The sequence below is a fragment of the Vitis riparia genome, chromosome 8 (assembly GCF_004353265.1).
Source record: "Vitis riparia cultivar Riparia Gloire de Montpellier isolate 1030 chromosome 8, EGFV_Vit.rip_1.0, whole genome shotgun sequence".
Taxonomy (NCBI): Eukaryota; Viridiplantae; Streptophyta; class Magnoliopsida; order Vitales; family Vitaceae; genus Vitis; species Vitis riparia.
In genome coordinates this window covers 4,704,769-4,718,569 of record NC_048438.1, presented here as the reverse complement: position 1 = coordinate 4,718,569, position 13,801 = coordinate 4,704,769, and the positions used below count along the sequence as shown (strand labels likewise).

The following is a 13,801-nucleotide window of genomic DNA, read 5'->3' as shown; positions in this document are numbered from 1 at the left end:
AATAATATTTAAACGAATGAACGTGAATAGTGGAATTTTTTAGACTGGAAATTAAATTCAGAAGTTAGATTTTTGAAAAACCGAACTTTAATGATTTGAATTTTTAAAAGAAATAAATAAATAAATATGGATTAATAATAATAATAACCAAAATAATGTTTAAACAAATGAACGTGAATAGTAGAATTTTTTAGATTGAAAATTAAATTCGAAAGTCAGATTTTTGAAGAATTGAACTTTAATGATTGAAAATTTTAAAATAAATAAATAAATATGGAATAATAATAATAATAATAACCAAAATAATGTTTAAACGAATGAACGTGAATAGTGGAATCTTTGAGATTAAATATTAAATTCAGAAGTCGGATTTTTTTTTTTTGAAGAATTGAACTTTAATGATTGGAATTTTTAAAAAGAAATAAATAAATAAATATGGAATAATAATAATAATAACCAAAATAATGTTTAAACGAATGAACGTGAATAGTGGAATCTTTGAGATTGAATATTAAATTCGTAAGTCAGATTTTTTTTTGAAGAATTGAACTCTAATGATTGGAATTTTTAAAAGAAATAAATAAATAAATATGGAATAATAATAATAATAATAATAATAACAACAAAAATAATGTTTAAACGAATGAGCGTGAATAGTGAAATTTTTTATATTGAAAATTAAATTCGAAAGTCAGATTTTTGAATAATTGAACTTTAATGATTGAAAATTTTAAAAGAACTAAATAAATAAATATGGAATAATAATAATAATAATAACAAAAATAATGTTTAAATGAATGAGCATGAATAATGGAATTTTTTAGATTGAAAATTAAATTCAGAAATTGGGATTTTGGAGGATTAGTTAGAGATGAAATTTTAAATAAATGAATAGAATAATAAAAATAATAATGATTGGATAAATAATTACGAAGGTAGGAATTTTGGAACTTGGACATTGAACTTAGAGATTGGAAATTTGAAGAATTATTTAGAAATGGAATTTTAAATAAAAGAATAAGTAAATAAGTAAATGGATGGAATAATAATAATAATAATTAGATAAATAATTATGAAGATGGGAAATTTGGAAATTGAGATTTAAAACTTAGGACCCAAAAAAAAAAAAAAAAACCCTAAAAAAACTAAAGATGAAAGATTGTGGAGTTGAATTATTTGGGAACCAGATTTTTCGAAAATCCATTTTTAAATTCTGTGGGCCTTGAAAATGGGCCAAGGAGAGTAGCGATGCAAAATGAGTGCACTGTGGGCAGTGGAGGCTTCAAAACACACGAATTAAGACTTTTGGGCTCAGTTGAAATCTAAATAAAAGAGCACAGAAAGCTTTCTTCTTTGGAGCTCATTCAATATGCTTAACATATAAGGCATGGCCTTAGAGTGCATGCACATAAAATGTTTCTCGAACCGTTTGACATTCAATCATACATCAACATTGCGAATTTCAGGAGCCCAACCGTAAGAGCGATGGGAGATAGAGAGCATGGAATTGAACAACACAGAAGCCATGGCTACGTGAAATGGAAGCCTTGATTCCACACAGCAACCCATCTCAACAGGAGACAGGAAAATGCGGTGAGAGAGTGGCTCCCGATTGGAAATGCCTGAAGAGGAGAAGGAACTTTCTAGTTTGGATTCGACTCCTCCGATGACTCTCGCCGCCGGCGCCACGGGCAGTGGTGGAACGGAGAACAGACCTGGCTGTTGCGACGACCATCTCTAGAACGATGGTTTTAAGAGCTTAGGGTTTCCTGGGGATTTCATTTCGTCTTCCGACGAGCTGCGAGGCGACGATAACGAGGAAGAAAAAGCTTTGAGGCTGTCGGTAGGAACTGTGGAAGGGCAACTGTTCTCGTCGGCCTTGGGCTCCAGCACCGCCGATGCGATTTCCATCGGGTTGTAAGCATCGAAACCAAAGGCTTCGGCGAGTCTCAACTCTGAGGCTCAGTTCTCAGGAAGAGGTCAGAGTCGGTGGCCGCTCGATCCTCTCTTAAAGGCACGAAGTTTGGGCTCAGGAAGGAAGGCTAGGAAGTCATGTGCATGGACTACATGCACATGGGATGGATAGGGAATGAATGATGTGGGGAATGGGTGTGGCGGATATGAAGAGTGTAGGCATCACGGGTGAAGTGGGGTAGTGTGAGAAGTGAACGGTGATGGGTATAGTGATGGAAGCATGATTTTGGTGTATGTGCCTGAGCGGGAAATGGGTACGGTAGGCATGAAGGTGGCCATGCGCATGAGATGAGTGGGAAGCATAGCCACGGGTAGTGAGAGAAGAAAAAGAAAAAATGCATTCCATGCATAGGTATTGGAAATAGGGGAAGATAAAAAAAATGGAACCCAATAGAAAACAAATAAAAAAAAAAACTTCAGAGGCCTCACTTCATGAGTTATTAGTGAGCCTTACGATTAGGTGAAAAGAAAACCACGTCGGACGCAATCATGGGTATAATCTTTGGGTATTCCACAATAGAGATGAAGTAAGCTAAGATTTATAGCAAATGAGAATCCTGAATCATGTTTCAACAAGAAATCGAGTGGCCTTCATTATCCACCCCAAACCAACCAACAAACATTCAAATGCCAACAGGATATACAGAGGAATGATTAACAGCCAAATCAATTGATAAGCCTATAGCGTTCATACCTGGGAAAGCTCTTTCCAGCAAGGTCCTGTTCAGCCCTAACGCCCTCAATCATCCTCCAAAGCCAACGAAAAACTCCTGAACCTGGCTCTCCTTCCCCTCTCTTTTCTTTTTTTTTTTTCTCTTTTTCCTTCCTTTCCTCATTTTTCAGAAAACGAAAATAGGGAGAATTGTGTTTTGGGCCCAATTGGGCCCAAAAATTAACATTTGGTCCATATAACTTCCATAATTGATGGAAAAGATATAAGATGTTAAAAGACCAATATATCCTTCAAATTTCTATATATTACCTTTTAAGGATATAAATAGTGATGGACTAAAATACCCAATTTTTCATATAAACTTTTTTTTTTATTTTTTTTATTTTTATTTTTATGTTTATTGCACTACTATTCATGCAACCATAATAATTCTATTTTAACAATTTGGATTTTTCATTGCTTTTTTAATTTTTTTTATAAATAATTGAAAATCAGCATTATTTTCTATTTTAAATTATAAATAAAGAAAAATTATGTTCAAAAACTATTTTAAAAAATACTTTCTAAAAAACTGGTAATATGATTTATATTTTGTTTTTGAAAAACATTTAATTAAAAAATGAAAACTATTTTTAAAAATAAAAATTGAAAACTTTGTTTAGTACTATTTTTTAGATGAAAATAATAAAAAGAATTCAATTTCATTCATTGATTATCCATTTTATTTTTTTCCATTAGTTATTTTAATAAAAAAAAATAAAAAAATATAGTATGTTTACAATTAAACAAAGAAATTGATCAATTATGTGTTTTTTGTGAGACTATCTTTTACATGAAAAATAATTAAATAACTAAATTATATATATTGATTACTCTTTTTAATTTTATTTTCTTTATTTATTTTTTGTCTAATAGAAAATTTTAATATATCCATAATTAACAAAGTAATAAATCAATTGTCCATATTTTAATCTATTAAAATAAATTACTTTCTAATTTAAATAAATAAAATGAAATAAGTAAATAAATTTGGGGTTATTTCTATTTTTTTAACATATCTTATATCAATATTTTTTATGGTTAAATAAAATTTTATTTTTTATTTCTTTAATTCCAAAAATAAAATAAATAAATAAATAAATCTGGTATTTTCTAACTCATCTTATATTCATATTTTTTATGGTTAAATAAAATTTTTTATTCTTTTTTCTTTATTTCCAAAATTAAAAGGAAATAAATAAATAAACTTGACTTAAATAATAGTTTTTAAGTAATTTCTTTGTCTTATTTTTAATTACATTTTGCATTGAAAATAAAATAAAATAACATTTTATTTGAGTCACTGTATAAGGTATTTACACTAAGGGGGTGTTTGGTACGTCGGAATAGGGAATGGAAATAATATTTTGTTTCCTTTCCTATTTCTTAGTGGAATGGAATGAATTTGATGATTCCATTTCTAGCATTTGGATGAACTTAGGAATACAAGATTGGAATGATTATTTGTTTCCATTCCAATGTTTGATAATAATAGGAATGGAAATGAAAAAGAAATAAATTTACAATAATATCCTTACATATAATTTAAAATATTTTTTTATTTTTACTTTTATTTTAAAAAAATAAAATCTGAGAGGTTTTTTGTTATTAAATAATAAGACTAAAATATATATATATATACTCAATAAATAAAAAATTAACCATAAAAAATCGTATAACCCTAATGCACAAATATTCAATTATTATTTTTATTAAAAATTTGAATAATTTGTCATGCTTAAGTAGTTATAAAATTATATTTTTCAAAAAAAATATTTATTATAATATTTAAATTCTCAAAGCTAGCAAATGTTTTTCCTATTTTTAAAAGAGGAAATAAAAGAATTCAAATTTATTCTAATTTTCAACAAGTATCATATCCGATAATAATAAACAAAGGGGAAAAAAAACCAAAAGTTTTGTTTTTGTTTGTTTTTTTCTTTTTATTTTTTTCCTAACCATTAAAAATTTTCAATATTGTAAACACGTGAAATCGAAAAATATTTTTCCAACCATTTCAATTTTTCTCTCCAGTTTCCATTAATACAAGATAAAGAAACATCAAAGATTTCAAACATAAATTAATAAAAAAAAAAATTAATCGATTTATAGAGAAGAAGAAACACATATAAAGAAGTAGAAGAAGAAAGAGAAAATAAGGTAAACCTGATCGAAGATGTAGAAGGGAGTTTTCAGAACCTAGTTGCAGCAAACAATGACGAATCCTAGATCCAACAATCAAAATGAACATCCAAAACCCTATAAATTAGAAATTGATTTTTTTTTTTTAAATATCGTGGAAGGTTTAATTGATTCAATTTGGAAGAATCACTTGTTGCAGAGAATTGGATGATGAGTGGGTCTCTAGCTTTGCAAAAAAGATAAGAAGTGGATGATGAATGGATCTCTACCTTTACAAAGAAGATAAACATCGGGTTTGAAAAACAAGATAAGATGGTAAAATAGTAATTTAGGTTATTTTATATTATCAAATAGGTTTAATGAATCAGAATACCACCTACTTTTAATGAATGCAAATCCGACTCATAAGTTGGATTTGATTTCTGCCGGAATAATTTTTTATTTCATTTCCATCTTCTTAACATTTATCCAAACATAGGAATAAGGGAGAAAAGGAATGAGATGTCTATTCCCACTCCTTATTCCCGTGTACCAAACACCCCCTAAGTGTACATAACAAATATATTAACTGTACAAGGGTGTACAAGACTATTATTTGTGAAGGATTTTGAAAAACTTATTTGTTTATTTCCCCTAACCGAGGATAAATGACATTCCTTACACACATTGGTTAAACATACATTCATCTCATGCACTTTATTTAATTTGTATAGGATCATTTGAATAGGTACCTCATAGGTATCTCACTTATGATGATTGTAAAATAAAATTATACAACAATTTTTTTTTTTTTTTTAAACCAAACCAATGCAAACATGGTTAACCGACCTATTGTCAGATATTTATAAGATGATGTATGAAATTTTAGTTATTGTACAAGGGTATTACACTAAGTGTACAAGACAAATTTACTAATTGTACAAGGGTATACAAGACTACTTTTTGTTAAGGATTTCAAGTGATTTTGAAAAACTTTCCCATTTTTTCCACTCAAAGATTTTTTTCCCCACTTAAATTCTCTCACTCAAAAATTGTTTTGAATTTTATTTTTAAATTTCATCATCAAAATTTTGTAATTGCATATTTTGTTTTTGTAGTTTTAGCAATGTTCTTTCTTTCCACTATATATATATATATATATATATATATATATATATATTTTTTTTTGTGAAATTTTATCCAAATGAATCTATATTTAAAATTATAATCATATTTATCATTTTTTTACTAATATTATCTTTAATTCTTTTAATATATTTATACTCATTTATTTAAAAAATGAAAAACTATTTTTTTTTTTTTTTGTAAACATGTTCTATTGCCTTCTAAGTAAAAAATTAGATAAGTTTGAAAGTCAATAAAAAAAAATTAACTACCACTTTCAATAATTTTTAGATAAAATTTTATACAATATATTTTATTTGAAATTTAATTTCCAAAGTTTCACTAAAAAATTGTATCGACAATTTTCTTATTGTGAATCAAAATACTTTGCATTAGTCTATCTAGATAAGAAAATTTATTAATATAATATTATAACTTTATATCTTAGTAATTTTTTTCAATAATTTTTTTTTTAAATTTTAAAATAAAAACATTAAAAATTAAAAAGCTAAAAGGATACATATAATAAAGTGAAGTGATAGTCAATTTTAAAATTTTTTAAAATATGGTTAATGTAGAAAATATAAAAAATAATTAAAAATAAGAGAAAAATATAAATGAAAGGGTAATATAAATTTAAAATAAAAAATGAAAATTAAACTAAAAGAAAAATACAAAAAGATAAAAAATATTTGGATGAAAAATCCCAAAATTTTTATCATTACTTATAATAAGAGCAAAAAGATTCAATATCTTTAAAAATGAAAAAAAAAATATTATTGCTTTTTATTTGACATAAAATAGAAATATAAATGGGAAGAAAAAGAAAAAAAAAGTTAGAAATGAGTAATACTTAATAGGGAATAGAAAAGGGAAAAAAAAAAACAAAAAAAATTGAAATTCATACTCACTTGTGCCTATGTAAGGGTTAAAGGTATTTTAGGGATTAATGAATGACAATATTCTTCATCTTAATTTTCATATTTTGTTTGGGTCTTGAGCTTAAATATATATGATATATGGATTAAAGGTTAATTTTTGGGCCCAACTAGGCCCAAAACACAATTCTCCCATGAAAATATCCCTTTGTCCCCCTAGCTTGTAGCACTAGCTCCCTCTGTTCCCTTAGGCCATCACCTCAAGCTCTTTGGGCTGCCCAAGAACGGCCCACCTCATCAGTCCCATCTAGCCGCCCCAAAGCCGCTCAACCTCGGGGTGGCCAACAGAAGAAAAGAAAAAAAATGAGGAGGAAAAAGGAAAAAGGGAAAAGAAAGAAAAATAAAAGAAAAACCGTTCCCCCTCTACAATCTTTAACTTGTTTTTAATATTTTAAAAAATATTTGTTATATCTAGTACATTATTTTTAATCATTTTACATACTTGTATAATCATTTTTTAAAATAATCCTAAAAAAATAAGTACAAATATCATAAAATAGTTTTTAGTTGTTATATCTAGTACATTATTTTTAATCATTTTACATATTTGTATAATCATTTTTTAAAATAATCCTAAAAAAATAAGTAAAAATATCATAAAATAGTTTTTAGTTGTCCAAGGTATTTTATTTTATTTTTTTTGTGCAGAACAAACTCTCTCTCTCTCTCTCTCTAATTTGCAAGGTAGACCATTTTATTAAAGTAAATTTTTAGTTAATTAAAATTTTGAAAATGTTAATATTATTCTTATTTTGGTACAAAATTTTCAAAATACAGATTTCCAACATAAAATTGTATTTACTTATTGTACTACTATCTTCAATTCGCTTTCTCAAATACATAAAATAAGAATAAATAATTGGGAAAAATATTTGAAAAAAGTCTTATTTTTTCATAATAGACTTTTCAGAAACCAACATTCACACTTTTTGTACCAAGTTTTCCATGTCATAGTCGTGGGAGCCCTCTTTTTAGGTGTCCGGTGTCCCCTTTCGTCTCCTCTTCCCCTAAGGCCATGTTTGGAACCCCCAAAATCAGAAAAGGCCTTCTCTTCCTTCAGTTCCAGCTTGGCTATTATGAAGCCGAAATATTAGCCCTTGTAGCTCACACATGAGTAATGGTAAGATCCAAAAAAAAAACAGTGTATACGACAGCGAGTATATGTGCATGCTCCAACCAAACAGAGCTTCCAAACAAACAGAAAAGGCTTCTCCATACATTACACTGAAAAAGAAAAAAGGAAAAAACAAACTTAATTAATTAATTAATTAAAGAAAGAAAATTGATCATTCACGGGCTCTTATATGATTCACAAACTGCCGCGACTAGATTCTCTTTCTTTCTTGTCAGCCAAACAACCGCATTCAATGGAGTTTCAGTGTCTCCCTCCCATTATCCATCACGGGCTGCTAAAAAACAACACGTGTTTAAAACCCAATTTACTATAAGAGAAACTGACTCTTGCTACTGAAACTACATTCAACAGAAGCTTTGTGTAATTCTCCAATGGCTTCTGTAATCAACAGTGCTTCTGTTTTCCTATGCTTTCTTTCTTGCTTCTCTCATTTTTTGTCGAGCCCTAAGTGGGTTTTGGCCCAGTCTTCCCCTGTTTTTGCCTGTAACGTTGAGAACAATCCCACGTTGGGGCAGTTTGGGTTCTGCAACACTTCATTGGAGACGGCCGCAAGGGTCGCAGATTTGGTGAAGAGGCTGACATTGGAGGAGAAGATTGGGTTCTTGGTGAACAGTGCTGCCAGTGTGAGCAGGCTTGGGATTCCCAAGTATGAGTGGTGGTCTGAGGCTTTACATGGAGTATCTTATGTGGGTCCAGGGACACATTTCAACAGTATCGTCCCTGGAGCCACCAGCTTTCCTCAGGTTATCCTCACTGCGGCCTCTTTCAATGCCTCTCTCTTTGAAGCCATTGGAAAGGTAACCTTTACTAGTGTTTCTATCTTCTCTCTCTGTTTTCCTCTCACTTCATCTAATGTTTGATCTTCCAGATGATGAGTTTTTGATTCAAAACTTGATTTCGGATATGGGTTTTTGATCATATAAATTGCATATTGCTTGCTTCCACAATTGGATTCAGTAAGCATTTTGGGGTTTTTTTTTTTTGGTGGGGGACAAAGATTGTTGGTAAATTTATGAGGTTGAGAAAGGAATACTATAGATTCAGTTCTGTTTCTATCTTTAGAAAAAATGAGCCCTTGATGACATGAACAAAACAAGGAGGTCTAGTCTTGGATTTGATCCATGTCTTTGTACCGTAGACATTACTACATCAAGTGGCTACCACATTTTGTGTTCTTTATTCATTGCTTTATAGTTAGTGGGTTCTATTCGGATAAGCTTTTTACATGATGATTCTTGGCTCGGCCAATTGGGAACTTTTTGGTTTAGATTTTGACTGTCTTTGTTCTTTGAGGATTTCGATGATGCTTATGCTATTATTGTTGTCTTAAGGACTTGGATTGTGGTTTTGCTCTGTTCACTCCTGTATCTTAAATTTGATTCACTAGTGCAACAGAGTATCAAATAAGAAAAAAATCTGAGGAGTTTTCTCAAATTGGTTGAAATGATTGTTTAGATGTAATAGCTGAAGCCATAGTTATTGGGCTCGAAATTATGTATTTCTGCCGTTTCCAGGCAATTTGCTACTCCAGAGATGTATATCATCTTTTAATGGTTGATCACAGGAAGTAGGTGGAATTTTAAATTTACCTGAAAACTTCCACCTGCAACAGGACTTTTGTGGATGACTTCCAGCTTCATTTTCAAAACGTATGAAGTAGACGATTTCCCAACATTAATGGGATGCTGTACTGTATAATGTGCTGGAAAATCTAATACCCAGGTCATTTCAAGTGAATTACAGCTAATTTTGATCTGTTTACTGGCTTGAAAGATGATATCAGTGGTCATGAGCAGGTGGTTTCTACTGAAGCCAGAGCAATGTACAATGTTGGATTAGCAGGGTTGACATTTTGGTCCCCAAACGTCAACATATTCCGAGACCCCAGATGGGGAAGAGGCCAGGAGACTCCAGGAGAGGACCCACTGCTTTCAAGCAAGTATGCATCAGCTTATGTCAGAGGCCTGCAACAAGGCGATGATGGTAGCCCTGACCGGCTTAAGGTTGCTGCTTGCTGCAAACACTATACTGCCTATGATTTGGATAATTGGAAAGGAGTTGATCGCTTGCACTTCAATGCAGTGGTAATTTTCGTTTGAAGTATGTTCCATTACTCTAATATTTCTGTTTTGTACAACCAACAGTCTTGTATATTCTGTTGGGTGAGTTAGGTGACAAAGCAAGATATGGATGATACATTTCAACCCCCATTCAAAAGCTGCGTTATTGATGGGAATGTTGCCAGTGTTATGTGTTCTTTCAACCAAGTTAATGGGAAGCCAACTTGTGCTGATCCTGATCTCCTCTCAGGGATTGTCCGAGGCGAATGGAAACTAAACGGGTATTATGAGTTCTACCTAATCTATAAATACCATTTACAGTTTAGCTGAGCTAATGCTCTGTTATATTTACATGAATCTTGGGCTGCTGCAGATACATAGTTACGGATTGTGATTCAGTAGATGTGTTCTACAATTCTCAACACTACACCAAGACACCTGAGGAGGCTGCAGCCAAGGCTATATTGGCAGGTGACTTCACTGCTCACATCTTTAAATTTATGGCTTCATGTACATCAATACAGCATAATTCTTGACTCTGAACAATACTAAATAGTATGATTTATGAAAATAGGAATGCTTAGTGGTTAGTTGCTAAAGGGGTTTGTGTTGTTGCTGTAATGCAACAGGGTTGGACCTCAACTGTGGATCTTTCCTTGGCCAACACACTGAAGCTGCAGTGAAAGGTGGACTTGTGGACGAGTCTGCAGTTGATAAAGCTGTCTCCAACAATTTTGCTACACTGATGCGACTTGGCTTCTTTGATGGCAACCCAAGTAAGGCAATTTATGGGAAGCTTGGTCCAAAAGATGTGTGCACATCAGAGCACCAAGAGATGGCTCGGGAAGCCGCCAGGCAAGGGATCGTGTTACTAAAGAATAGCAAAGGATCCCTACCTCTGTCTCCCACTGCCATCAAAACCTTGGCAGTAATAGGACCCAATGCCAATGTCACCAAAACAATGATCGGAAACTATGAAGGTATTCAATGATTAGTGCAATCTCACTATGTATCTCTGCATTCTCCTCAACTAGCCATGTGGCCAAATGATTCAAGTATTTTTACTTTTGCTGATATTATTGGAAAGTTTTGCAGGCACGCCATGTAAATATATAACCCCTTTGCAGGGCCTAACGGCCTCGGTTGCAACTACGTATCTGCCGGGATGCTCCAATGTGGCATGTGGCACTGCACAAATAGACGAAGCTAAGAAAATAGCAGCAGCAGCAGATGCCACGGTTCTTATAGTCGGTATTGATCAATCTATAGAGGCGGAGGGCCGTGACAGGGTCAGCATTCAGCTTCCAGGACAGCAGCCACTTTTGATAACAGAAGTTGCCAAGGCATCCAAAGGAAACGTGATTCTTGTTGTAATGTCTGGAGGGGGATTCGATATATCATTTGCTAAAAATGATGATAAAATTGCAAGCATCCTGTGGGTCGGTTACCCTGGCGAAGCTGGTGGAGCTGCCATAGCAGATGTGATCTTTGGTTTTTACAATCCAAGTAAGTCCATCTCTCCTTGGATTAGTTTTCAACTTATCAGACATTTTTCATTTTGGTATAGGTCTTATAACCATGAATCATTATCTTTCAGGTGGAAGGCTACCTATGACATGGTATCCTCAGTCGTATGTAGACAAGGTTCCAATGACAAATATGAATATGAGACCAGATCCTGCCAGTGGCTACCCTGGTCGGACTTACCGGTTTTACACTGGGGAAACCATTTACACATTTGGAGATGGACTAAGTTACACCCAGTTCAACCACCACCTTGTTCAAGCACCTAAATCAGTCTCCATCCCCATAGAGGAGGGTCACAGTTGTCACTCATCAAAATGCAAGTCTGTGGACGCTGTGCAAGAAAGTTGCCAGAATTTAGCCTTTGATATCCATCTAAGAGTCAATAATGCGGGAAACATAAGCGGAAGTCATACAGTTTTCTTATTTTCTTCTCCCCCATCAGTACACAACTCACCCCAGAAGCACATGCTGGGCTTTGAGAAAGTCTTTGTGACTGCAAAAGCTGAAGCCCTGGTGAGGTTCAAGGTGGATGTTTGCAAGGATTTGAGCATTGTTGATCAGCTTGGAACCCGAAAAGTTGCCTTGGGACTGCATGTGCTTCATGTGGGAAGCTTGAAACACTCCTTGAATGTGAGGATTTGAATACTCTTCCAGCAGAAAAATGCTGGTCTTCAGATGAAAAGGGTAAAGATCAAGATGGAAATTGAACTACAATAAGTTGAGAGAGTTAAAGCAAATTCTCAAAAATGTCATTTGGCCCCAATTTGTTCAAATTAAAATTTTGAAATCCAAATGAAGTTTCCATTTTGAAATTTCTTCCTGTTTTCATGCGTGTTGTAGAGGTGGTAAAAATGCATGGTTTCTCAGTGTAGACAAGCAAATTATCAATACCCAAGTTTAATTGAGTTTAATTTGAACTTAACTGTGAATTTCAAGTCTACAAGCAAACTGCTTCAAATATTCTGCTGTTTTTAATTTATTGAAAAACAAGTTTTTGTTGGGTTTGCTGGCTTAAAATGCCTGGTCAAGGGTTGGCTTCTGTGGAACCAATTGCTCTGATCTCTTATCTTTTATCTCATACCTATAGATTAGAGTTTTATGTTGATTGAAAAATTCTTTTTTGTTTTTTTTTTCTTTTTTCCTTTTGGATCTTTAGTTTTTGCAACACTCAAATCCAACTTCTTACTCAAAATCAATTTTAAAATTTTCTTGTATTTATTGACTTAAAATATATCAAACCACCTTAATTTCATAACAATTCAATTTACCACAAATTAACAAAGTTGTTGTAAAGAAAAATTGAATAAAATTAAGATAGGAATGACCCAAAATTTCAATAAGAGGATGTTTATTTTTTTAGTTTTTTTACTGAAAATAATTTATTTTTTATTTGTGTTTTATTATTGTTATTATTATTATTATTATTATTTTACTTTTTCGTGATTTATTATAAATTTTTGGTTGAATAGAAAAAAAATTAAAATATTTGACTTTTTTCTAAATAAAAAAGGTAACATGTTGATTTTTCTTTATTTTTTAATGTTTAATAGAAATAAAATATTATAAAAATAAATAATTTAATCCTTAATACTATTAAATACTATTTAGTTTTTATTTTTAAATTTTAGGAAATGATCATTTACAATATAAATAATATGTAGAATTTCTTAAATAGATTATTGTTGGCCTTATACTTGAGGCTAGTAAGGTTAATTACACCAGTTGATTCTAGTTGCTAATTGCCTTACCCCATTATTAAGATAAATAATTCAATTCTTTGTTTTCCGGTAATTTCTCAAGTGGGGTTTTGGTTTAGAAGTTCATTTATGAAAGGAAGTTAAAATTTGAAAGGATTTAAGTCAAGAAAAGATTAACTAAGCAAAAAAGAACATTATTACACACCTTTTCAATAACGGTAATCTTGAATATTGAAAGCAAGTTTTGAAGTTAATATTTGAAAGAAATTCACTAGTAATGATTGATAATCTACCGGATAATCAATCATTATTATGAATATCAAAGATAAGATTGAATTGATATGTTAAAGTTTTATAAGACAGTTTTTTTTTTGTTTTACTAATTATTGAAAATAATTTGTTTTCAGATTTTAAATATTTTTTTTTAAATTTTTTATTTAATTTATTACTTATTCTTAAATATTTTTCATAGAATAAAAAAAACCAAAATATTTATTTTTCTTTTAATGAAA

The 13,801-nt window shown here is 31.2% G+C and overlaps 1 protein-coding gene across 1 annotated transcript; it reads left to right on the top strand.

The window, feature by feature from the left end:
- The first annotated feature begins 8,330 nt into the window (after positions 1 to 8,330).
- Positions 8,331 to 12,503, top strand: LOC117919584 (beta-D-xylosidase 4-like). Its single transcript, XM_034836771.1, has 7 exons — positions 8,331 to 8,802; positions 9,802 to 10,089; positions 10,177 to 10,346; positions 10,439 to 10,536; positions 10,695 to 11,045; positions 11,161 to 11,571; positions 11,663 to 12,503. Exons 1-7 carry the CDS (start codon positions 8,377 to 8,379, stop codon positions 12,232 to 12,234), a joined length of 2,316 nt encoding a protein of 771 aa, XP_034692662.1. The 5' UTR covers positions 8,331 to 8,376; the 3' UTR covers positions 12,235 to 12,503.
- Positions 12,504 to 13,801: the final 1,298 nt, after the last annotated feature.